This window comes from Salvelinus alpinus, chromosome 1 (assembly GCF_045679555.1).
Source record: "Salvelinus alpinus chromosome 1, SLU_Salpinus.1, whole genome shotgun sequence".
Classification (NCBI taxonomy): Eukaryota; Metazoa; Chordata; class Actinopteri; order Salmoniformes; family Salmonidae; genus Salvelinus; species Salvelinus alpinus.
Window position 1 is genome coordinate 47,892,610 of NC_092086.1, and position 24,254 is coordinate 47,916,863.

The 24,254-nt window shown below is 45.1% G+C and overlaps 1 protein-coding gene across 2 annotated transcripts; it reads left to right on the plus strand.

Annotated features, from left to right (window-relative positions):
• Window positions 1-1,096: 1,096 nt before the first annotated feature.
• Window positions 1,097-12,239, plus strand: LOC139578445 (ADP-ribosylation factor 2). Of its 2 annotated transcripts, none has more exons than XM_071406038.1 (5): window positions 1,097-1,290; window positions 5,500-5,657; window positions 6,392-6,502; window positions 6,632-6,756; window positions 9,246-12,239. In XM_071406038.1, the coding sequence occupies exons 2-5, from the start codon at window positions 5,510-5,512 to the stop codon at window positions 9,405-9,407; spliced, it is 546 nt and encodes a 181-aa protein (XP_071262139.1). In that variant the 5' UTR covers window positions 1,097-1,290; window positions 5,500-5,509; the 3' UTR covers window positions 9,408-12,239. The 2 variants fall into 2 exon arrangements, with proteins under 2 accessions (XP_071262139.1, XP_071262147.1); XM_071406046.1 differs by having other exon boundaries at window positions 1,287-1,558.
• The last annotated feature ends 12,015 nt before the right edge of the window (window positions 12,240-24,254 follow it).

Below are 24,254 nucleotides of genomic sequence, written 5' to 3' on the forward strand. Positions count from 1 at the left end.
TGTAGATATAGCTGCCTACCACCCATGATGTCTCAGTCCATAGGCCATTTTCATATAAAATCCCTTTTATTCACTTCATGTCCAACAGCAACAACAACAACTCTGGTTTACAATCACCATGTGGATGAATGGGTAATCAAAGATCTAGTTGTCTGCTCAGTGTGACACCTGCATAACTGAGGGAACCGGACAACCACCTGAATTAGCTAACAATGAGCACAAACACATGAAAGGTGGACACACTTCCACCTGATGATATTGCACTCACATAGGCATATGTCTATAATTTCAGAGTGGTTGATTTATGGAAATGAAACACGAAACGGAAACTATTGGCTTTGACTTATTGGGACATTATGACTGCAGCATGGAGACGGCCCCATCTAGTGGATTTAATATGAACAACACACACTGTGAGCCTTTAACGATGATCCCAACAACCTTGATGAACGCTTGAACCCTGATCCACCTTGAACTTCGCAACCCACTTCTCCCCTCTGCCCACCTCCAGGGGCCCCCAACTCCAGTTTACCTACTTGTTGGCCCTATAGACCTAGCTGTCATTGTAGACCTTGCATGTTAGTGTTGGCCATAGAGATTCCATTAAATTACTTAATTTGTATTATAATTCCTATTTCTATGGTGTTGGCTCGGACTCTTTCAGGCTGTTTAACTAAAAGATGAATGACAGAAACAGGCTGGAATTCTTTGATCAGAAATGTAAATTGTAGCCTGTTGCTTATTGATTGAGATTATGATCTCTATGACATTATGGGTAAGTGGCCTAGCCATAAGGCATATAAGGCAGCACTTGCTTGCCATATCCAATATAAGGCTATACACACCCATGGTCCTGTATTTTCCGGACGTTTATCTTCTTCTTCTGGATTGAACAATTGCAACCGGTTTGTTTTGGTGCTATCCTCCCCAATGATGATGGGTTGGGCCAGTGGCAAATTTCTCCAGTCTCCATTGAAGCCGGAAACATGGGGCGGGAAGAGGCGGGGATGCTTGATCCTACGGGAAGCTGGACTGGTCTTTCAGTTTGTAGGGCAAACTGGAGGAGGGCCTTTTGTAAATCTCCGCCCTCAACATTAAATGTTGTTGCATCGATTGGCCCGCAGCACAGCAAGGTACGTTTTTGTAACTTGCATGGATAACATGATTGGTGAAGATCTTACGATGTGCAACGTCCATGACGCGGCTTTCTTGACATTTGTGAAAGACGCCATTTTGTTGTTAGCGGTGAATAGGAGCGTAAAAGAAAGATCGAGAAACCGCCACTAAAAGGTAAAACATGTATACAACGTAGCAATGTAATATATGTAATTCATAGTATTCTTTTTATTTTCAGGATCTGGAACGCAAACGATTGCTTATTTGCTTTCGGCTTGACCGCAAGCTTTGACAACGAATCACCCTGCGTAGACTCAAACCAAACGAGGATCATCTGCCGTCAATAGCTAGTTAACGTTAGCTAGCTCGCCCGGCATTATGTTCTCAGGACCTGTTAAAGTCGCGAGAGCATTATTCCGCTAACTTTACTGAAATTGTGTCAGTAAGTATTCGCTGGTCATTGTGATTGGACATTCAGCTTCCTCCTATTTGGAGTCATTATGTCGAGCCCCTTCGCTTGCTTGTGCTAACGTTAGCTAACGATGTAAGCAAAATTAACGTTAGCTAGCTAGCTACGCCTATTTTCTTACTGCGTAACGTTAACTTACGTGGATTGAGATTTGAATTGTACGCCGCTTAACTAGCTAACCGATGTTAAACACGTCTCTAAACGAATCTAGTTAACCAACCTGTGGGTTAAACGGTTAGGTAACTTGGACGTGGTGGTCTCTACGGCCTTCTAGTTGGGTAACTAAACTGTACCGGGAAGCTTTAGCTAGCGTAACTGTTGGTACTGGATGGTTAAATTTGGTTTTGGAAACTTGTCAGTGTCTTCAAACTGAACCCGTCACTTGGTTTGCTAGTGTGTTACAAATTAATGTAGCTAACTAGCTAAACCCTTATGTTAGACCCAAGTAATTTTAATGGACAGACAACTGAAGCAAAATTGTGTGAGATGCATGCAAAGCTACACACATCTTAGTGTTATTTATGACTGACACCCATGTCTCTGTCTTCCATGCATTTCCATTTTCAAACATTGAGTTCTCCAGGAATCTGGCAGATTTTCCTACTTTGTTCAGGTCCTGATGAGGGGCTGATCAAACAACCGGTGGAGCAGGATAACCCCAGCATGCCTAACTTTCCCTTATGGAAAAACATTGCTAGACTTAAAAGAAAAATGTCCACTATTTGCCTGTCCAACCAGAAAGTGAGCCCCCTTGATGCCCCTAGTGTTCCCTCAATATTAATGTGTGTACTGTATGTAGTAGGCTGTACATCACATGTTCCACCCCCTTGTCATTTGGCATGTCAATTATTAATCCACATTGGCTCTTTTGAATTTTTTGAGCATCTCTTGGTAACTGGCACCTCTTTTAGAACCCCTTAACACTGACTGCCGATGCACCCCAAAAATACTCCACCTCAGGCAGCCTATATCACATGCATACTGTGATAAGTTCACTTAACTACTCTCTGATGACTTGCTGCTGGCCTCCCATACCCCTCCCCTGTTATTCCTGTTTCCTCAGAGGAGGATACATTCTGAGCACTTCCTCTTTGCTTTAGTTGAGGAACAGGGTGGACAATCCTGATTCAAATGAGCTGCCATTGTTGTGATGTCATTGTTAGAAATCTGCAAGCTATGAGCTTTTCTAGTTCTGGAACTCCCCTCTGTGGAATGTCTGTTGGCTAGAGCTAGATTCGTTGTCACATTCTGAATCCATGAAGGAACTTTGTGAAACTGACAACTCCCTGTGTTCATGATGTTAGAACTCAAATCACACCCCTCCTAGCTATTGTTTGCCTACAGTTGTATAGTTTATTTCAGAAGTGCCAAGGCGTGTGTCATATTTAAATGGCTTCAGCATGTTTCCACCGAATAACGCCTTTATGAATTATGTTCATTTGTCTACCATTTGCCACAATTGTCTTGAAGGAGTGTAATAATACTGTGTTGGTGTTATCCTATGCTATCATTTGTAGGCATGTGTTAGTGGGAGGGTTTTTGCACAAGATCAGAGTGTTCCATTATTTTAGAAGTCATTCGTGTCCTTTGGAGAAAGACCTGAGTGTTCAATAGCCTATTTGCTGTGACAGGATCATTGTTTCCCTGTCTCGCTCCTGGTTAATTCAGCAGTGTGTCTCTGCTTACAGGTGTGTTACCTCTCCCATATCCAGCCTCTAGTACTCTGGTTCTTCTGAGCGCTGACCTATATTCGCCACATCACTGGCCTCATTGTGTACTTTTCCTTGAGCTCAGACTGCATGCTCTTCGTTTCACCTACAACACCTGTATGGGTCTTTTATAATGCGGTCCCATCGTCCCCTACTCTTGTCCAGTTTGTATTAAGACCGCTAACTTGTCTCAAATATGAATCTGTTTTTGTCATGGTGTTTAGGATACACTATTTTTCTGATGTAGTGAGCCTGTTTCATCATAGGCCGTGTCTTAAATCACATGATTCTGCGATGTGCTTGGCAACATACTGAATAATAGGAAGGATTGTTATTGCAATGAATATGCATAATTCAAAATGAAAGTCAACAATTGATACATTTGTGGGTCATTCCCTGAAATAGTGCCCTTCGATATTTTAAGTAGAAGTTGTCCACCAATATTGGATTTTAAAAGCCTGTTATATTAAATGCGGTGCCCTTTAATATTATAGACAACATGGACAATTCAATCAATCTGCTAAAGTGCCAAAATGCAGCATTTTGACATACCTCTGTCAACTCTCACTTCTATGAATATTTTAACCCACTTAATCCCAAAACTTCTCCAAGGTTCAGCATCATTGTAAAGCCCTAGTCATTTTGTTGCTAGACAGTTATTTCTGAAGATGATTATTTATGTGATTCATTTAAGTATGTCCCTCAACCCTGTTATGTGAACTGAACTCTCATTTTAATATGGTGACACTGTCTTTTAAAACATTGAACATTTAATAGTAATATCTTAGAGTAAAAGCAGATGAGCTGATTCTACTCTTCTTGGCAATTTTGTGGTGCAAAACTGAGCGGGTCGAGCATAACATGTCAACCCTGTTACCCATAGACTAGAAATGTTGTAACAATGTATTTTTTTGTGTGAAACTCTCATTCAATTGCCCCTCCCGGTTGCACAAACGTTTCTGTGACAGTTTCCCTGTCACAAGTGGATATTATTATGTATATATATTTTTTACACCATTATTTAACTAGGCAAGTCAGTTAAGAACAAATTCTAATATTCAATGATGGCCTAGGAACAGTCTGTCAGAACGACAGATTTTTATCTTGTGACCTCGGGGATTCGATCTTGCAACCTTTCGGTTACTAGTCCAACACTCTAACCACTAGGCTACCTGCCTCCCCAAATGTTATGGTTGATGTAAGAAGAAATCATCAACCCTGTTAGGTCAACCCTGTTACTTTATTTTGCACTTAATAGGCACTACTTACTATAGTCTTTATAAAAACAAAATGTACCTCTTGAGGGAGGATTATTTTTTCATAAAGTTGAAATTATGTGAAAGTTACACTTCTCAAAAGACACCAAATTGGTGGAAAGACCCGTGTACATTTAGAAACGCATTTCAACAGTGAGAAAGTTACGTAGAAAAAACCATGAATTGGTTATGGTGTTGTGTTAGACATGTATGTAGGCTTCTATTTGGGACTGACTAGGCTATTACATTCTAATCGTTGTGGCTGCTGTTACAGAGCCTGTTTGTGTTCTTGCCTGATGGGTGTTGGGCAATAGGTGTTCAGGTGGAGCTATGTTGTAACCAGCCTCTACTCCTGGATCGTGTCTCTGGTCAGTGCTCTGCCAGTCATGTGATCCACTTCTCTGCTCCTGGCTATGAGTAAACAGTTGCCTGCCAGTCAGAACGACACTGACCTGCAGTCCCATCAGCCAAGTCCTGCTTGTGTGTTGTGTGAGACCCAGAGGTGTCACTGAGGGCCCATTGTTAAGACGCAAAATAAACACAGACAGTGACTGAATGCTTTTCTCAGCACTTTCTCTCCCCCTCATGAATTTAATCTCTGTGGTTGCCCTTTATCAGAGATAAGGACATTATTACCCTCACAGGTCAATTTTTTAAATCAAATTACCAAGGATGGGAACCTTTTTATATACATTTATAAATGGATTCATAAACAATGTCTTGTTTTACACCGATCTGACACCACCCACATTGTATGCGGGAGCAGTGCAGAATATTTTAACGTTTTCATGTTAATGAATCATTTCATCCACACTGCTCACATACGTCAGCGAGCTTTTGTGTTACCGAACACGTGGACACACACGGCCGGTTTAGCCTGGTGTTAGGCGTAATGAATGTTGTACAACTACTAGCTTAACCATTTTGGTTTCTGTCTCCCTTCCTCCAGATTAGCCAAGATGGGGAACATGTTTGCAGGCCTGTTTAAGAATCTCTTTGGTAAAAAAGAGATGCGGATTCTGATGGTGGGGCTGGATGCTGCCGGCAAGACCACCATCCTGTACAAGCTCAAACTGGGCGAGATCGTCACCACAATCCCTACCATCGGTGAGTAGCTTAGCCTTATCCCTTGTACCCCATGTCATCACACACCCTTCACCTAGGTACAAACCCCTCCTGAAATGCTCCCCAATATTCCTCCAATAACTTGCTCCATATGACTTTCATGAGGTCTAGGCTCCTGTTTGTTTAGTTGTAGGGGAGTGGAAATGAATGTCATACGTACAGCCATGTACTCCCTCTGTCCCCATCTCATCCGAACCCTGATCACTTCCCACATGCCCAGAGTAGCTGCCATGAGCCGCCCTCAGGCTCTGAAGCAATGAGTGGGCCCCTGTTAAGGTCAACGGTCTGCCTGTACATGGATTTCATTAGGAGACGTGGGTCGGGCACTGTGTAGCCTACCTACATCAGCTGCAGAGCTCCCGCAGGCAGGCAACGTCCTGCAATGTGGCTGTTGTCATAGGGATTAAGTGACTTTTAAATATAGGAAAGAATGGAGCTTTACAGCCCCCCCTGAAATAAATGTTGCATTATAGGAATGTAACACAAGGCTGATGACATTTCATATTCCAGTAGATATTCATTCACTTTGCATATTTTATTCAAATATACATTTTAATTTGCAGCTACATTTGGGCAAAGACATTTCATGCAGACATTTGTGTTAAGGGAGTGACCTAGCTTGCCTGTTTGGGATTTCTGATATGTCATCTCACACAGCCTTTTGGAATGTTAGTGTCTTAGGTTGCTGACGTAACTGATCTTTCTCGGTATCTCAGGTTTTAACGTTGAGACGGTAGAATACAAGAACATCAGCTTCACAGTGTGGGATGTGGGCGGTCAGGACAAGATCAGGCCTCTGTGGCGGCACTACTTCCAGAACACCCAAGGTGAGTGGACACTGTCACCAGAACACCCTCAGCACCATCTTCACTCTTTCTGACTGAGTTGAGACTGTCCAGGGTAAATGTTCATATTTTCCTCACCCTCCATCCTTTCTCTCCCTCTGCTTCTCTCAGGTCTGATCTTTGTGGTGGACAGTAACGATAGGGAGAGAGTGAACGAGGCGCGGGAGGAGCTGACAAGGATGCTGGCTGAGGACGAGCTGAGAGACGCTGTGCTGCTTGTGTTCGCTAACAAACAGGTGAACTGACTAACTGGGGAGAGACACTAGTGCGCCTGGAAAACAGTAGTTTCCTATACCTGCTACACTGGACATGTAAATTTAGCTTGACACGTAAAGAGTAGGCCACTTAAATCAAGTGTTCTCGGCGTGAGCGGTGCGTGAAATTCTTTCAAATGGAAACAGAGCGCAATTTTACAATGAGCAGAGCGAGACTAACATACAGGTGATCTTTTTTCCATTAATTTGGTCTTTTGACCAATCAGATCAGATATTTTGCCAGTAATTGGGCAAAAGATCACAATTGGGCTGCCTGTGTTAACGCAGCCCAAGGCTTCACCAGTAAACTGCATCTGTAATTGGTAGTACAGTATTGTTATTCATATGGTTTGCAGATACTAGTAGTTCAACTCAAGGTCATACAATGGACTCCCTCTATACTAAGTAGATGTCGACCGATTATGATTTTTCAACGCCGATACCGATTATTGGAGGACCCAAAAAAAGCTGATACCGATTAATCGGATGATTTTTTTTTTAATGTGTCTCTGTGTGTGTGTGTATATATAAAGATTTGCTAAGAGCTCCTGGCAAATGCAGTAAAGTACTCTTTGAATGAATGCCTACGAGCATGCTGCTGCCGCCTACCACTGCTCAGTCAGACTGTGATATAAAATCATAGACTTAATTATAATAAACACAATAATATGAGCCTTTGGTCATTAATATTGTCAAATCCGGAAACTATCATTTTGAAAACTAAACGTTTATTCTTTCAGTGAAATACGGAACCGTTACGTATTTTATCGAACGGCTGGCAACCCTAAGTCTAAATATTGCTGTTACATTGCACAACCTTCAATGTTATGTCATAATTATGTAAAATTCTGGCAAGTTAGTTCGCAATGAGCCAGGCAGCCCAAACTGTTTCCCTAGTTAATATTGCCTGCTAACATGAATTTCTTTTAACTAAATATGCAGGTTTAAAAATATATACTTCTGTGTATTGATTTTATGAAAGGCATTGATGTTTATGGTTAGGTACATTTGTGCAATGATAGTGCTTTTTTTCGCGAATGTGCTTTTGTTAAATCATCACTCGTTTGGCGAAGTTGAAGTAGGCTGTGATTCGATGATAAATTAACAGGCACCGCATTGATTATATGCAACGCAGGACAAGCGTTAACCTCTCTTGGGTACGTGAGACGTTAGCGTCCCACCTCTTCAACAGCCAGTGAAACTGCTGGGCGCCAAATTCAAATACAGAAATACTCATTATAAAAATTCAGAAAACAAAACATATTTTACATAGGTTTAAAGATTAACTTCTTGTGAATCCAACCACGGTGTCAGATTTAAAAATGCTTTACGGCGAAAGCATACCTTACGATTATTTGAGAACATAGCCCACTAGACAAATCATTACAAACACTAACCAGCCAAGTAGAATAGAGATAAAATGAATCCCTTTGATCTTCATATGGTTGTACTCAGCAGACATTCATTTACTCAATAAATGTTCCTTTTGTTCGATAAAGTCTCTTTATATCCCAAAACCTCCACTTTGTTCGCGTTTTCTTCAGTAATCCACAGGCTCAAACGCAGTCAAAACAGGATGACACAAAAATCCAAATTGTATCCGTAAAGTTCATAGAAACATGTCAAACGATGTTTATATTCAATCCTCAGGTTGTTTTTAGCCTAAATAATCGATAATATTTCAACCGGACAATAACGTTGTCAATTTAAAAGGTAAACAAGAAAGGCACTCTCTCGGTCTCGCGCATGAAAAAGCTCTGTGACACTTTAGGGTCCACTCATTCAGACTGCTCTTACTTCCTCATTTTTCAGAATACAAGCCTGAAACAATTTCTAAAGACTGTTGACATCTAGTGGAAGGCATAGAAACTGCAATTTGAGTCCTAAGTCAATGGATACTGTAATGGCATTGAATAGAAAACTACTAAACCAAAAAAGAAACTACTTCCTGAATGGATTTTTCTCAGGTTTTTGCCTGCCAAATCAGTTCTGTTATACTCACAGACACTATTTTAACAGTTTTGGAAACTTTAGAGTGTTTTCTATCCAAATCTACCAGTTGTATGCGTATCATATCTTCTGGGCCCGAGAAGCAGGCAGTTTAATTTGGGCTTGCATTTCATCCAAAATTCCGAATGCTGCCCCCTACCCTAGAGAAGTTAACTAGTGATTATTTTAAGATGTATTGTTTTTTATAAGATAAGTTTAATGCTAGCTAGCAACTTACCGTGGCTCCTTGCAGCCACAAGGATCTTTTGATGTTGCACTCGCGTAACAGGTGGTCAGCCTGCCACGCAGTTTCCTTGTGGATTGCAATGAAATCGGCCATAATCGACATCCAAAAATGCAGATTACCGATTGTTATGAAAACTTGAACTGATAAATTGGTCGACCTCTAATACTAAGATGGCTTGTGAAGGTCTGTTGCAGACGCATGTTTTCCTGGGTTAACCCTTTTCTCCACTCTTCAGGACCTCCCCAACGCTATGAACGCAGCGGAGATCACAGACAAGCTGGGCCTGCACTCCCTGCGCCAGCGTAACTGGTACATCCAGGCCACCTGCGCTACCAGCGGGGACGGGCTCTACGAGGGCCTCGACTGGCTCTCCAACCAGCTAAAGAACGCAAAATGATCCACCATTCCGCCGTCTGTCTGCGTCTTTGTCTGCGCAGTGTGTTATGGGCGACAGCGCTGGTCCCAGCCCCTCTCTCCTCCCGTCTCTCTCACTCCATCCCATCCAAGCATTGGGGCTTTGACCAGTGATACCCCACATACGCGTGTGTGTGAGAGTGCAAGTGTTTGTGTGGATCTTAATGTGTATGTATGTGTGGGTGCATGTGTGTAAGCCGGGAGTGGGAGCAGCCCTGCTGTGCCTTCAACAGTCTCACTCACCCGTGGAAATGACAGCATGGCTAACTCTAGCGCCCCCCCCCCACCCCTCCCCTCCTGACCCACCGTCAGTGGCTCCTAAGACACCCTGGTTTTCACAAGGCAAAGAAAGACCCAGGATGCTAAGTCTTATGTGTAATCTGAAAATGAATAAAGTTTATAGATTAAAAAAACAACTCTGATTTTCCATCCACTAGTATTGCGATCTGTCAGACACTCTTCTTAAACTGTTGGTTTGAGACCCCACACCATGAAATAAATCTCAATGTAACCTGTATCAGGTTGGGAAAAAGACAAATAAAAATAGCTTTTCCATCCTAGATCCTTCTTTGCATTCTTTGGAAAATCATTTTCTAGTATGCCCAACCGCATTGTTCTGGCTGTCTTGGGAACACTAGCTAATCAATTATTAGCCAGCTTTCAGTCGCTGTCCTAACCCTCAAATCTCCATTGAAGCACAACAAATTAGTGATGTCACCATGCCCCTCGTCCACTCGTTTTTGTTGTTGAGCGTAGCCACCTTAGCCTGAATGATGATGGTGGTGCTTGATAAGACCTGCAGGACTTAAGGGTCAGCTGTTTGGTAGGCATTACTGACTGAAATGAGTTGTTACTATTGTTTTTGATTTATTAGAATGGAGCAAGACTTGTCTTGTCTGGAAATAAGTTCTTGTTCCAAAAGGTAACCGTGGTAACCAGCTGCTGACCCTGCTGCCCTCTAGGATCACAAGTGATGGCCTCTTTATCACGCTGCATCTTTATTGGTGGCTAACACCAAGTGATATGTTCCTTTCACAGGGCCTTGTGAGATCATTGATAATGTTTTGATTGAGTGAACGATCCTTACCGCCGGGTATGGAAAACGCAATAAATTGTGTGTTTGTCTAGTACTACACTATACTACCTATGCTAGGCAGAGGGTCAGTGTAGTTGAGTGTAGCTAGCCACAGCTCTGCGAGTACATTGGGTGAGTGTACATGGGATTAGTTGGGTGTTTTCAGCACCATTCCTGTCCACTGGAACAGCGAGGCCTTTTGAGAGTTGCTCCCACTCTGGCTTTCTCCTCATTACATTTTCTGTTGTCTACTTTTTTCCTTTTTATTATATTTTATTTACATTGTTCTTTTTTGTACAGATGACCTGGTTCCCTTGGTCTAGCATGAGCTGAGGAGCCAGGTGTGCAGTATTTCAATCAAAATGCTTTAGGATCCTTTGGGTTTGACTTATGAAGGGCTGGTTGTGTTTGGGTTAGCTTTTAGGATGTTTGCCGAGTTGGACTTTCCTGCAGGGCATGGGGTGGGCCTGATGGGTCACTTCCAGCAGAGGAGGTTGGTGGGAGTAGCTGTAGGAGGATGGGCTCATTGTAATGACTGGAATGACATAATTGGAACAGAGTCAAATATGGTTCTGATATGTTTGATACCGTTCCATTGATTCCATTCCAGACATTACATTAAGTCCCTCCTTTAGCTCCTTCCGTCAGCCGCCACTGACTTTCAGCTGCACTAATACGGCACTCTTCTCCAATTCCTCATAGTGCTGTGTTGTTATCAAGCTCTCATGGCATTCAATGCATTACGCTTTACTTCAGCCTACAATCCAAACTCTGCATTGTGAACACACACCCTATGCGGGGCTATCTAGGTTGTTTGCTCTCTATGTGTCGTCAGGGTTAGTTATCCCGGTTCTGCTGCACAGGTAGAGTCACATCTTCCCCTTCGCTCCATGTGAAACATGACCAGCTTGCACTATAATACAATAGTACTGTAACTAGACCATGGAAGGTTGCCTCATCAACCTCTTTACAACAAGCAGTGGGGGGAAAGCTTGAGCTTTCTGCTCACATCAGCAGTGCTCTCATTGACAACTCTCTCCCATCAGCATCGCCATAGCAACTACACCAGCAGACAGTCACCATGTGCAAATTAAGCCGCGGCTGTTCTCCACGTCAACACACAGCTTCAAAATGTATACGATAACTGACAAAATGGTTTTCTGTACATCCCATGTATTCCAAAGGCTACTGCTAATTTAGTTGAGAAACCATTAGTACACTGTACTGTACACACCCCCTGCTGATTGAAGATGATCCTAAGGTCCCAGCCCCACACTGACCTCTTGAGGGTAGGACTGACCTTTACCCTCGTATCTGTGTACAACTGGACAATTAGATCTCTTTTTGTTTCTTTTATGAATTGTTCCAGAAAATGGTTTCAACAAATTAATAACTCTAATCTAATTTTTGGCCTTTTTCTTCTGTAATGATATTGTAGGGTTTAGTGCTGAAAGAAAATCCATTCAATTGAATGATGAGCGTCACTTCCGGTATATGGCAGGTAATTAAAGTGTATATGAACTTCTGTATGAACATTTATTTTAACTTGACAATTTAATTTAGCTACCCTTGTTCAGATGTGAAGCTTTAATTTTCAGATCATTTTCTGTACAAATGACACAAGGTGTGTGTGCATATGTATTTTCATTTACTTAAGGATTTCCCTTTGTTTTTAGCTTTTTTTAACCCATCTTGTAACATCTGAGAAATGCACTATAATAAAGAGATCTCTATTACAAATCTCTTGTATATTTATTTCATGAAAATATAAAATAGATGCTTAGTTACTGAAACACTGGGCTAAAATAGGCTTAGATACTGAAACATCAGTTTAAAAATTCCACCACAGTAAGAACCTATTCATTACCTTGGAACAGAGATCATATTCAACAAGGGTTCACTTTTAAGGTAAACCTTTAAGGTTTTCAGGCTAACATTAGTGTTTTTGAGTTACAAAAATCACAAAGGAATGTCAAAAGCCCCTGAGGCAGATTTTCCTAGACTGCAATTACTCCTCTTAGTCACAGTGTGGCACTACCTACAAAATAATAGCATTATGTTTCTCTCTTCTTTCAGAGAATAAGTCGTGCAGCATGGTTTCTCCCACTGACAGAAAATGCTTTCTTAGCAGGCTGTTCATGGAGGCTTGGCTTGCAGAGGCTCAGTCTGTCTTTTCCTGTAGTGTCTGCTAGAGAGAACTGGGGTGGTTTTTAGGCCATGTTGTGTGTCCCCTCCATGGCAAGGTAAACCACACACATCAATTCTATGCTATCTTTTGTGTACTTTTTCAGTAAAAAAAAAAGGTGATTGTTTCACCATCTCATTGTCTCAGGTCCATTGACCCGCCCAGAATTATTGTCAATAATGTGGTTAGAGCTGGGCAATATATCTGGAATACTGGTATACCGATATGGATTTTTACAATACTGTAACGATATGTTGATACAGTACTAAACAAATGAAAAGTTTTATAAATTGGACTATATCACTGACAATTTGGTCCTAGTTGGTTGAGTATAAATAGCCTAATCAGAATGGAGAAAGCCCATTATAACCACTTACAATTAATTTGTTGCCATCCTAGGGGTCATGCACTACTCATAAAACATATTTAGAACTTTTATTATTCAAAAACATGAAATACTGTTAAATACCGACATACCGTCAAAAATCTGAAAAATATTGTGATATGATATTTTGGCTATGTTGCCCACCACTTAATGTGGTTATTCAGGAATAAGTGTAATGACCTCTGGAATTCCCCTGATGAATCAATGATATGTGGCATGTAAAATCTGTATCGGTTGCCCCGAAATCAAAAAATGATGCTTTCAAAGAACGCTCAGAGCACTTTTACCGACTTCTGTCATCGAATACCCAGGTGATCTTTCTCAATATCCTCAGACCAGGCTGGGATTGAGTTTTAAGCTAGTCTTTCATTACAAGTCAATATCCCAAAGAATGTCCCTGTGTGGAGCTTAGAACAAGCCCTTAAATATACTTGATGGGACCATATCCCATTTTCAGTTATATTTTATGAAGGGGTCCATACGGTTTAGATGAAGCTCATGCAGACTGTTCATTATCCTCTTTGTTTGGGTTCCCCAAATTCTACAAAGGATTCAAGGAATCAGGTCGAGGTATCTGTATTCGATTTATATTTTTACATGCCCAATGTTTTTCATTCTGATAAGAAAGCTTCATTTTCTTTCCTTCATCTCATAAAAAGCGAGGATATAAAATTGAAAACGAGTCTTAGGGAATGTTCCTCATATTTCGCCATATGAAGTGAACTTTATTGGAACCCCCTTGAAGAATAGTGACAATATCAAATGGAACCAATGACAATAGAGAGTGATCTCCCCTTGTTTCGCCCTACATCTTGGCTGTCTGATGTACAGATCATGTGACATATTGAGGTCAGTGTGATGGACTAGAGTCTTATCCCCATGCCAACTGACACTTGTCCCCTTGGAAACGTGCCTATCTCACCTGTCATGCATGTAGCAATTTTCACCGTTTTCAAGTACCTGCCATTGACATTGAAAACAAGGGGATGTTGATCACAAAGGAGAGACGGCGTGTTCTTTCCCTTTGTGAGGTGACAGCCGCTCAGCAGCAGGAGAGGGCTTGATCACACATACTGCATACTATTTTTGCTCTCATAAAAATTCTAATGCATATCCATATGAAATGGATCTATATCAGTATGCACCTAATTAAGACCATCTGGCAGTGGTGCAGCATCTATGGCTTTGTTACTGTCACTGCCTCAGTCAGTCATATCACCATGCAGATATAGTAGCTACAGTGTATTGGAATCCCCCATACTCCTCTCTTCCTCCTCCAGACCAAATTTCCATGATTGCTTTTAGTGTACCATCAGGAACTAAATTAGATAATTAGTGTTGATGGACTAATCAGGATGATTTAATTTGTCTCTTTGATGTTTGTTGGGGTATTAATGCTCTGTGTATAGCTGGGTAGGGGGCTGGGAAAGGAAGGGCATTACATTCACATTAGCAGGCAACTGGCTCAATTCTCTCAACAGACGTGGCTGTCATGATTCTAATGACGACACCTGAGAAGTCTCTCCAAAGGAGCTCTTGAGATGGGCCCTGGATGGTTCAGTATGGCCCTTCCCAAACTCCTTAAGAGTTTAACTGTTGACCTTTCCTAACAAGGCCCACATGGGAGAGCTGTTCTGACAGCGAGAGAGAGAAAGAGGATAGAGAGAGACCCCCTATCCCCCAGATGCCCACTTTAATCATATTTATTTATTTAACTAGGCAAGTCAGTTAAGAACAAATTCTTATTTACAATGACTGCCTACACTGTCCAAACCTGGATGACGCTGGGCCAATTGTGCGCCGCCCTATGGGACTCCCAATCACGGCCGGTTGTGATACAGCCTGGAATCAAACCAGGGTCTATAGTGACGCCTCTAGCACTGAGATGCAGTGCCTTAGACCGCTGCGCCACTCGGAAGCCCAAGATATATCTCTAGCACATTCTCCATATTTCTCTGCCATGAAAAATCTCCCATGATTGAGAATCCTCTTTTTGCCCTCATTCAGATTGAAATTGGATTGGTTTAGTCAGGTTTTAGAGAGAAATACATTTTAATTAGAGATGACAGTGGTGTGTCTGTCTGTCTGTCTGTCTGTCTGTCTGTCTGTCTGTCTGTCTGTCTGTCTGTCTGTCTGCATGCGTGTGTGAAGGGAGACCAGAGGTAGGTGTCACCTCACACTCAGTGACAGCACTGTGTTTGAAAAGACCACTGGCACTACTGAGATGGAACTCTCATCACCTCCTGCAGGGAGACTACTGAGAGACAGTCTCATCACCTCCTGCAGGGTGCCAAGCAGACTGCAGACTGTCTCTTTTCACATGCACACTACATCCCTTTAACCTTAATACCACAGCTTAGGAAAACACCTCAACTGTAATGTTGCACTGTAACCTAACAAGAAAACATTGAATATGGCTTTACTAGTGTGTGATGATGGGTAATTACCCCTCTCCGCCTTGCTGCTATGTAGAATCCACCCTAAACATGTCAGTGTCTGCTCTCACCACTAGAGGGTACCAAAGTTCCATTTAGCGCACTGCTGGCTTTCTATTTGGTTTCTGATCTGCACACACACACACACATTTACATTTACATTTACATTTAAGTCATTTAGCAGACACACACACACACACACACACACACACACACACACACACACACACACACACACACACACACACACACACACACACACACACACACACACACACACACACACACACACACACACACACACACACACAAAGGATTTAAATGAGGGTCATAGTGGAACTGCCTAGTTATCAGAAATGCTAAGAAGAATGTTAGGGCTATAATTATGAAATAGTGCATAATGTAGGTTGATGAGGGCTGAGGATCATTGTGGGTTAATTAGGGCTGAGGATCATGGTGGGATGATGAGGGCTGAGGATCATGGTGGGTTGATGAGGGGTGAGGATCATGGTGTGTTAATTAGGGCTGAGGATCATTGTGGGTTAATGAGGGCTGAGGATCATGGTGGGTTGTAGAGGGCTGAGGATCATGGTGGGTTGATGAGGGGTGAGGATCATGGTGTGTTAATTAGGGCTGAGGATCATTGTGGGTTAATGAGGGCTGAGGATCATGGTGGGATGATGAGGGGTGAGGATCATGGTGGGTTAATGAGGGCTGAGGATCATGGTGGGTTGATGAGGGCTGAGGATCATGGTGGGTTAATGAGGGCTGAGGATCATGGTGAGTTGATGAGGGCTGAGGATCATGGTGGGTTAATGAGGGCTGAGGATCATGGTGGGTTGATGAGGGCTGAGGATCATGGTGGGTTGATGAGGGCTGAGGATCATGGTGGGTTAATGAGGGCTGAGGATCATGGTGGGTTGATGAGGGCTGAGGATCATGGTGGGTTAATGAGGGCTGAGGATCATGGTTGGTTGATGAGGGCTGAGGATCATGGTGGGTTGATGAGGGCTGAGGATCATGGTGGGTTAATGAGGGCTGAGGATCATGGTGGGTTGATGAGGGCTGAGGATCATGGTGGGTTGATGAGGGCTGAGGATCATGGTGGGTTAATGAGGGCTGAGGGCTGGGCGGGGCTTGGTTGGGGGTCCTAGAATGCTGTGCTGCTGGTGATGAGGGTCTGTTTATAATAAACGGAGCCCATACTGTGCTAGCTAGACCACTGCTCCACGGTTCTCTTTACAGCATGATTTCAGGTGGACAATTCTCCATGGTGACGTTACCTTGGAAACAGCACCTTACTTATTTATAGAAAGTGGTTGGGCAGACATGGAAAAATAAAGGAGATCGGGAGACATGGACTATTATTTGCCACAAGATGTATGTGTATGGTGATAGTGGGCAGTTTAACATCTTCGTTTTCATGCTAATGTGGTCTGTAATTTGAGGGTTGCTTAACGAGGATGCTGTGTCATCGCTAAGGAGACTGACAGAGTCTGGCCGGCTGATTCAATGATTGGTTGATGTGGATGAGATCTTGCTAGTCACATCTGATGCCGGGAATCCCTTGCTTATGGAGTGTGATTTTAGGAGTGATCTGCTAGTGGAACACTTTTTGATGATGATTATTTTGTGGACAGTGGATGTTGACCCTATCTATGCAAAAATGATGCATGATAAACATGCAGACTTAAAAAATATATCTTAGCGTTCACCAAATTCACACACAGACACAGACACACACCAACAAACACACTCCGACAGCTTAATACCGGTACATAAAAACACACTCTTTCCCTCTCACACATGGCCAAACAGCGGCCGGCTGAACCTGGCCTTTAGAAGGAGGTCTCTGTGGAGTGCCTACGTCTCAACTTGATCTGAGGCATCACACCCCCAATTTACCGCCACATTAATCCCTTACTGCCCCCCCCCCTCCAGTTCAGGGTCTCCTACAGCCCCCCTGCCGGAGCACTGATCAGCCCGTCAGCCCAGGGGATCTCTGTGACAGCAGCAGCACAGTTTTTCATTCGATCCATCCTGTCCTACTGCATCCCATAGGGAGTCACTGCAGGTCCATCTGAAGAGAGGGGTGAGAAGGAGAGAGGGAGTGAGGGAGAGAAAGAGGCATGCGTGACAAGCCTCTATCTGCCATTCCTTATTTCCTGTCAAGATGGACTAAGAGCAGATGGAAGAGGGGGGCTGAGTGCGTGCGTGTTCTGTAGGGCTGTTACTATGATCTTAGAGATAGCAACAACAATACATCTTCCACTACATTTCTCTTGATTTTTTCCACAAACTTCGCCTGTAATTATCTCTATTTCTCCCTCTCCCCTCCCACTTTATTTCTCACATTCTCTAACCTGACCTCTGACCTTTTCTCTCTAACACAGACTTGGGTGTACTCTGTGCAGCACTGCTCTCATGGTCTCTTGTATCTCCATTCCTCTATTAATGTCAGTCTATGTACATACTGTCTGTACCTCGGCTCTCTCCGTCCCTCTTTTAGCAGCATTATATCCTACCCTTCCTCCACAGTTGTAAGACACCCTGTGTGCAGTAGTACACTGTCCATCTCCCCTGTCATAGTGACAGAGCCCTCTGCTCTGTGTTGATCCAGAGATGGCTGCCTTTGATAAATCAGGAAGAACATAGCTAACAACCTCAGTGAGAGGGTGGTAAAAGCGGGCTGTGACTCGGTTTCACTGTGTGTGTGTGTGTGTGTGTGTGTGTGTGTGTGTGTGAGTGTGTGTCCGTCCGTGCGTGTGCATGCATGCGATTTTTTTCTCTGCATACGGACCTCACTCAGAGCAAAAAATCCCTTCTTCATCCTTTTCCATGTCCGTGTGCAGAACGTTGATCACACATACGTAGACCGACACACCCTCTGCATGGCACGCCAGAATCACAGTCTGCACTCAGCCATGTGTCTGTACTCTGTATGGATCCTCATGAGCCCACATGCATGCACACATGCACACGCACACACACACACACACGCACGCACGCACGCACGCACGCACGCACGCACGCACGCACACACACACACACACACACACAAACACATCAGCATGCAACACAGCCCAGCCACAACCCAGTACACATGGTGACAGACATTCGTAATCCCATCCACCCACACTGCTCCAACACTGCTCCACACACGCGCAAACACCCCCCACCCCCCCAATTCTGTCCTCATCCATAAAGACCACGACTCATCTCCTACCATCCACATCGCCATGGAAACACTGTATTTGGTCAGTTGATTGACGGTGGCTTCGCCGCTGTATGTGAAGGAGGCCAAGTACTGGGGAGCAGCACTCTTTGCTTTGATAAGGGAGTCAAATCCATTGTCTGATCACGATGGTGCTGTCTGAATGGTGAAACAAAAGAGATAGGGTTGATTCCCACGTTATCTCACTCTGTTCTGTGTTAACACTGAAATTGGTGCGACAATATTGACTGCGATGAATGTTGCTGACTTGTGGGCAATCATGGGTCAAATGCAAATCAGGAAGCCCATGTGTCAGGACCCGGTGCGAGAAACAGTCACTAATAATCGGCAGAACCCAGAAGATGAGGCAGACACAGCAGTACTAGAGATGGTGGTTTAATAAAAGAACAAGATCTTCAGGCAAAGAATTTAAATCCACAACGTCCAAAATAAAGCCAAGAGGCAAAAAATGGATATCTTCCAAAATACAAAGAAAATCCCCAAAGTGGTAAGAACAGCAAGGGAAAAAACAAACCTCAAAAGACTAATCCAAAAATACACAAGAACAAAACCAGAGAACCTCTGGAAAATCCAACAAGAGAAAATATATGTTCACAACAAGGCTTGGGCTGGGGCTGGGTGCTAACATACAAACACTGAGCAAAGAACTGAGGAACACACAGGGTTTAAATACCAACAAGGGAACGACACACAGGTGCAAACAATAATAGAGCAAGGAAAAAACAAAAGGTTCAAAAGAGGTGCAATGGGGACATCTAGTGACAAAAACCAGAACAGTCCTGGCCAAAACCTGACAGAATCCCCCTCCTAGGAACGGCTCCTGACGTTCCTACCAGCCTTCTCAGGGTGGAGGGCCCTGAACTGACGAATGAGGTCAGGGTCCAGTATGTCCTTGGCAGGAACCCAGGAGCGCTCCTCGGGACCGTAGCCTTCCCAGTCCACCAGATACTGCCAGGACCGCTGCACCCGGCGGGAGTCCAGTATCCGGTGGACGGTATAAGCCGACTGGCCTCCGATGACACGGGGCGGAGGGGGAGGTCTGCCTGCCGGGATAAGGGGAGAAAAAACAACAGGTTTTAATAAAGAAATGTGAAATGTGGGATTGATCTTAAGGGATCTGGGTAAGTGCAGGCAAAAAGTAACGGGATTGACTCTCCTGGCAATCTTAAAGGGACCGATGAATCTCTGGGACAGCTTGCGAGACTCCACCCGTAGCGGTAAGTTTTTTGTTGAGAGCCATACTCTCTGGCCGGGGTACAGGGTAGGACCGGGACGGCGACGTCTGTTGGCTTGTCGTTGGTACTGCTGTGAGGAACGCAGAAGATTAAGACGGGCCTTCTTCCACGTAAGCCGACAGCGTCTGATGAACCTCGAGGCTGAAGGCACTCTGACTTCTGCCTCCTGGTCCAGGAACAATAGAGGAGCATAGCCAAACTGACACTCGTGCGGGGATATACCAGTGGAGGAGGAGCACAAGGTGTTGTGCGCGTACTCGGCCCAAACAATGAAGGATGACCATGTGGATGGGTTGTTGGAAACCATACATCTGAGGGTGGTTTCCAGCTCCTGATTCATCCTCTCAGTTTGGCCGTTGGACTCCGGATGGTACCCTGAAGATAAACTGGCCGTGGCCCCTATGAGTTGGCAGAAGGCCTTCCAAAACCTTGAGGCGAACTGGGGACCTCTGTCAGAAACCATATCTTGCGGGATGCCAAAGACTCGGAACACATGGTTAATCACCAACTCAGCTGTTTCCTTGGCAGAAGGTAATTTGGTCAAGGGAACAAACCTGGCCGCCTTAGAAAACCTGTCGATGATGACTAGGATAGTAGTATTACCATGGGACGGAGGAAGGCCAGTAATAAAGTCCAACGAGATATGGGACCAGGGTCGGTGGGGAATAGATAAAGGGTGAAGGAGTCCTTGAGGGCGGAGGTGAGAAGATTTGCCCTGGCAGCACACGGGACAGGCCTTGACGAAAGTGGCAACGTCTTCTTTTATGGTGGGCCACCAGAACTTACGCTGAATGAACTCCAAGGTGCGACCTACGCCCGGGTGACAGGTGAGGCGAGAGGAGTGCCCCCACAGAAGGACTTGGGATCTTGCTGCCTTGGGAACAAACAACCGATTGGCAGGACCTCCTTTAGGACCCGGTTCGATGGCTTGAGCTTGTCTCACGGTATCCTCAACTTGCCACGAGATTGGGGCCACGATCTTAGCGGCAGGAAGAACAGTCATGTCAGTATCTTCTCGAATGGCAGGAGAGTAGACTCGTGACAAGGCATCCGGTTTGAGATTCTTCGACCCGGGTCTATAGGTGAGAATAAACTGGAATCGGCTGAAGAAAAGAGACCATCGAGCTTGTCTGGAGTTCAACCGCTTCGCCTGCTGGATATACTCCAGATTTTTGTGGTCCGTAAGCACTTGAAACGGTTGAGAAGCCCCCTCGAGCCAGTGTCTCCATTCCTTCAATGCCATCTTAACCGCTAGGAGTTCACGATCCCCCACATCGTAATTCCTCTCGGCCGGGGTAAGCCGGTGAGAGAAGAAGGCGCAAGGATGAAGCCTCTTGTCTTCACCCCTCTGAGACAGGACAGCTCCAACACCAACCTCTGATGCGTCTACCTCCACCACAAAAGGTTCATCCGCCGTCGGTAGTGTCAGGATGGGAGCAGAGAGGATGCGCTGCTTGAGTCCTTGGAAGGCCGTCTCAGCTTCTCTTCCCCACAGAAACCTTGTGTTGCCACCCTTGGTTAACGCTGAGAGAGGGGCTGCCACCGAGCTGAAGTTCTTGATGAACTTGCGGTAGAAGTTAGTGAAGCCCAGGAAACGCTGAACTTCCTTAACGGACTTGGGGGTGGGCCAATCTGCTACCGCCCCTACCTTCTTGGGGTCCATCTGGACTCGACCGGGTTCCACTACAAATCCCAGGAATTGTACTCGAGAGGAATGGAATTCACACTTTTCCGGCTTAACGTACAAATGGCTGTCTAGAAGGCGTTTGAGCACTTGTCTGACATGCTTAGTGTGTTCTTGAAGGGAGCTCGAAAAGATGAGGATGTCATCCAAGTAAACAAACACGAAAATGTTAAGCATATCCCTAAGCACATCGTTTATGAGCGCTTGGAACACAGCCGGGGCGTTGGTCAGGCCGAAGGGCATCCCCAAGTATTCGTAGTGACCAGTAGGCGTGTTGAAAGCGGTCTTCCACTCGTCACCGGGTTTGATCCGCACAAGATGGTATGCGTTCCGCAGGTCAAGCTTAGTGAAAACCACTGCTTCCTGGAGCAGCTCAAAGGCTGTGGCCATAAGGGGTAGCGGGTAGCGGTTACGGACGGTTATGGCATTAAGTCCCCGGTAGTCGATGCAAGGACGTAATCCCCCGTCTTTTTTGGCCACAAAGAAAAACCCTGCTCCCGCCGGCGAGGTGGATGGACGCATGAGGCCTGCTGCCAGAGAGTCCTTGATGTAGGTATCCATAGCAGCTCGTTCGGGAGGAGATAGGGAAAAGATCCGACCCCTGGGGGGGCAGGTGCCCGGAAACAGGTCGATGGGGCAATCATAAGGTCTATGGGGTGGTAGTTTGGTGGCCCTCTGTTTGCTAAATACCGGTTTGAGGTCATGGTAACACTCGGGAACTCGGGACAGGTCGATGGATTCTAGAGACTCGGGAGGGGAACTCGGGGAACTTGGGAAGATACAAGTGGCTTGGCACGTAGGACCCCACTGCTTGATAGTGCCCACAGACCAGTCGATGTGAGGGTTATGGCTGTGAAGCCAGGGGTATCCAAGGACGAGAGGGAACTCGGAACACGAGGTCAGATGAAAGTTCATCACTTCCTGGTGTTGGGAAACTGAAAGTCGCAAGGGGGTAGTGACACGAGTGACAAGTCCAGATCCCAAAGGGCTTCCATCCAACGTAGTAACCCTTATGGGGTCACTTAGAGGTTCAGAGGGAACGCCATTCTCCTTCGCCCAGACACCATCCATGAAGTTACCTGCGGCTCCAGAGTCTACCAAGGCTTGAAGGGGAAGCTCGTGGTTGTCCCAGGAAAGGGTAACTGGAATGAGCAGGCGGGAGTTGGATGGATGGGAGGAGGTTATGTTTCCCGTTACAGTCCTCCCAGGCCTGCACGGGAGAGTGCGTTTTCCCTGGAGCCCGGGACACGTGGAGAGGAAATGGCCCGGTTTGCCGCAATATAGACAGCATCGCTCCCTCATCCGGCGGTCTCTCTCAGCCTGGGAGATGCGTCCAACCTGCATGGGTTCCGGTGGAGTCAGCGAGGATAAAGGTGGAGACTCGGAGCTGGGACCGATAGGAGCTAGGGTGAGAGATCTACGGTTGAGCTCTCTCTCTCTCAGACGCTGGTCTATGCGTGAAGCCAACTTGATCAGGGACTCGAGGTTGTCTGGTGGTTCCCGAGTGGCCAGTTCATCTTGGATGGTGTCGGAAAGATCCTTCAAAAAGCACACTGTGGGCGCCTCGTCGTTCCAGCCACTCGCTGCGGCCACCGTGCGGAACTGGATGGCATAGTCCGTCACGCTGTGCCGACCTTGGCGGAGAGTCAGGAGCTGTTTGGCTGAGTCAGGACCGCTGGTAGGACCCTGAAACACTCGCTTGAATTCTTCAGCAAAGGTAGAGTAGCTGGCACAGCAGGGACTTTGGGCATCCCACACAGCAGTAGCCCAGGCTAGGGCTTTTTCCGACAGCAGGGTGATGATATATGCTATCTTGGACCGGTCGGTGGGAAACGACGAGGGTTGCAGCTCGAAGGAGAGAGAACATTGGGTGAAAAACCCCTTACAAACACTCGGATCACCTGAGAACCGTTGGGGAGGCGGCAGACGAGGTTCAGCCAGGGGGTTAACTGCCACGGGCACTTGAATCTGATGAACTGGAGCAGAAGCGGTTGCAGGAGAAAGTTGATCAGAAATCTGCTTTATGGAAGTCATCATCTCCGACAGAAGTTGAGAATGTCCAGCCATTAAGGCCTCTTGCTGAACCAGAGCAGCTTCGTGACGTTGGACAGTCCCCTCGTGGTGGGACAGCATGGGAAAAAAGTCCTGGGTACTGGCTGCCTCTGGGTTCATTTTAATGGCTCAGTGTTTCTGTCAGGACCCGGTGCGAGAAACAGTCACTAATAATCGGCAGAACCCAGAAGATGAGGCAGACACAGCAGTACTAGAGATGGTGGTTTAATAAAAGAACAAGATCTTCAGGCAAAGAATATAAATCCACAACGTCCAAAATAAAGCCAAGAGGCAAAAAATGGATATCTTCCAAAATACAAAGAAAATCCCCAAAGTGGTAAGAACAGCAAGGGAAAAAACAAACCTCAAAAGACTAATCCAAAAATACACAAGAACAAAACCAGAGAACCTCTGGAAAATCCAACAAGAGAAAATATATGTTCACAACAAGGCTTGGGCTGGGGCTGGGTGCTAACATACAAACACTGAGCAAAGAACTGAGGAACACACAGGGTTTAAATACCAACAAGGGAACGACACACAG

Excerpts from the sequence above, each read along its gene's own strand:
- LOC139578445 (XM_071406038.1), top strand. The coding sequence starts at position 5,510 with ATGGGGAACATGTTTGCAGGCCTGTTTAAGAATCTCTTTGGTAAAAAA. Across the intron at positions 5,658-6,391 it reads CACCACAATCCCTACCATCG|GTTTTAACGTTGAGACGGTA; the intron begins GTGAGTAGCTTA and ends TCGGTATCTCAG. Across the intron at positions 6,503-6,631 it reads CTACTTCCAGAACACCCAAG|GTCTGATCTTTGTGGTGGAC; the intron begins GTGAGTGGACAC and ends TGCTTCTCTCAG.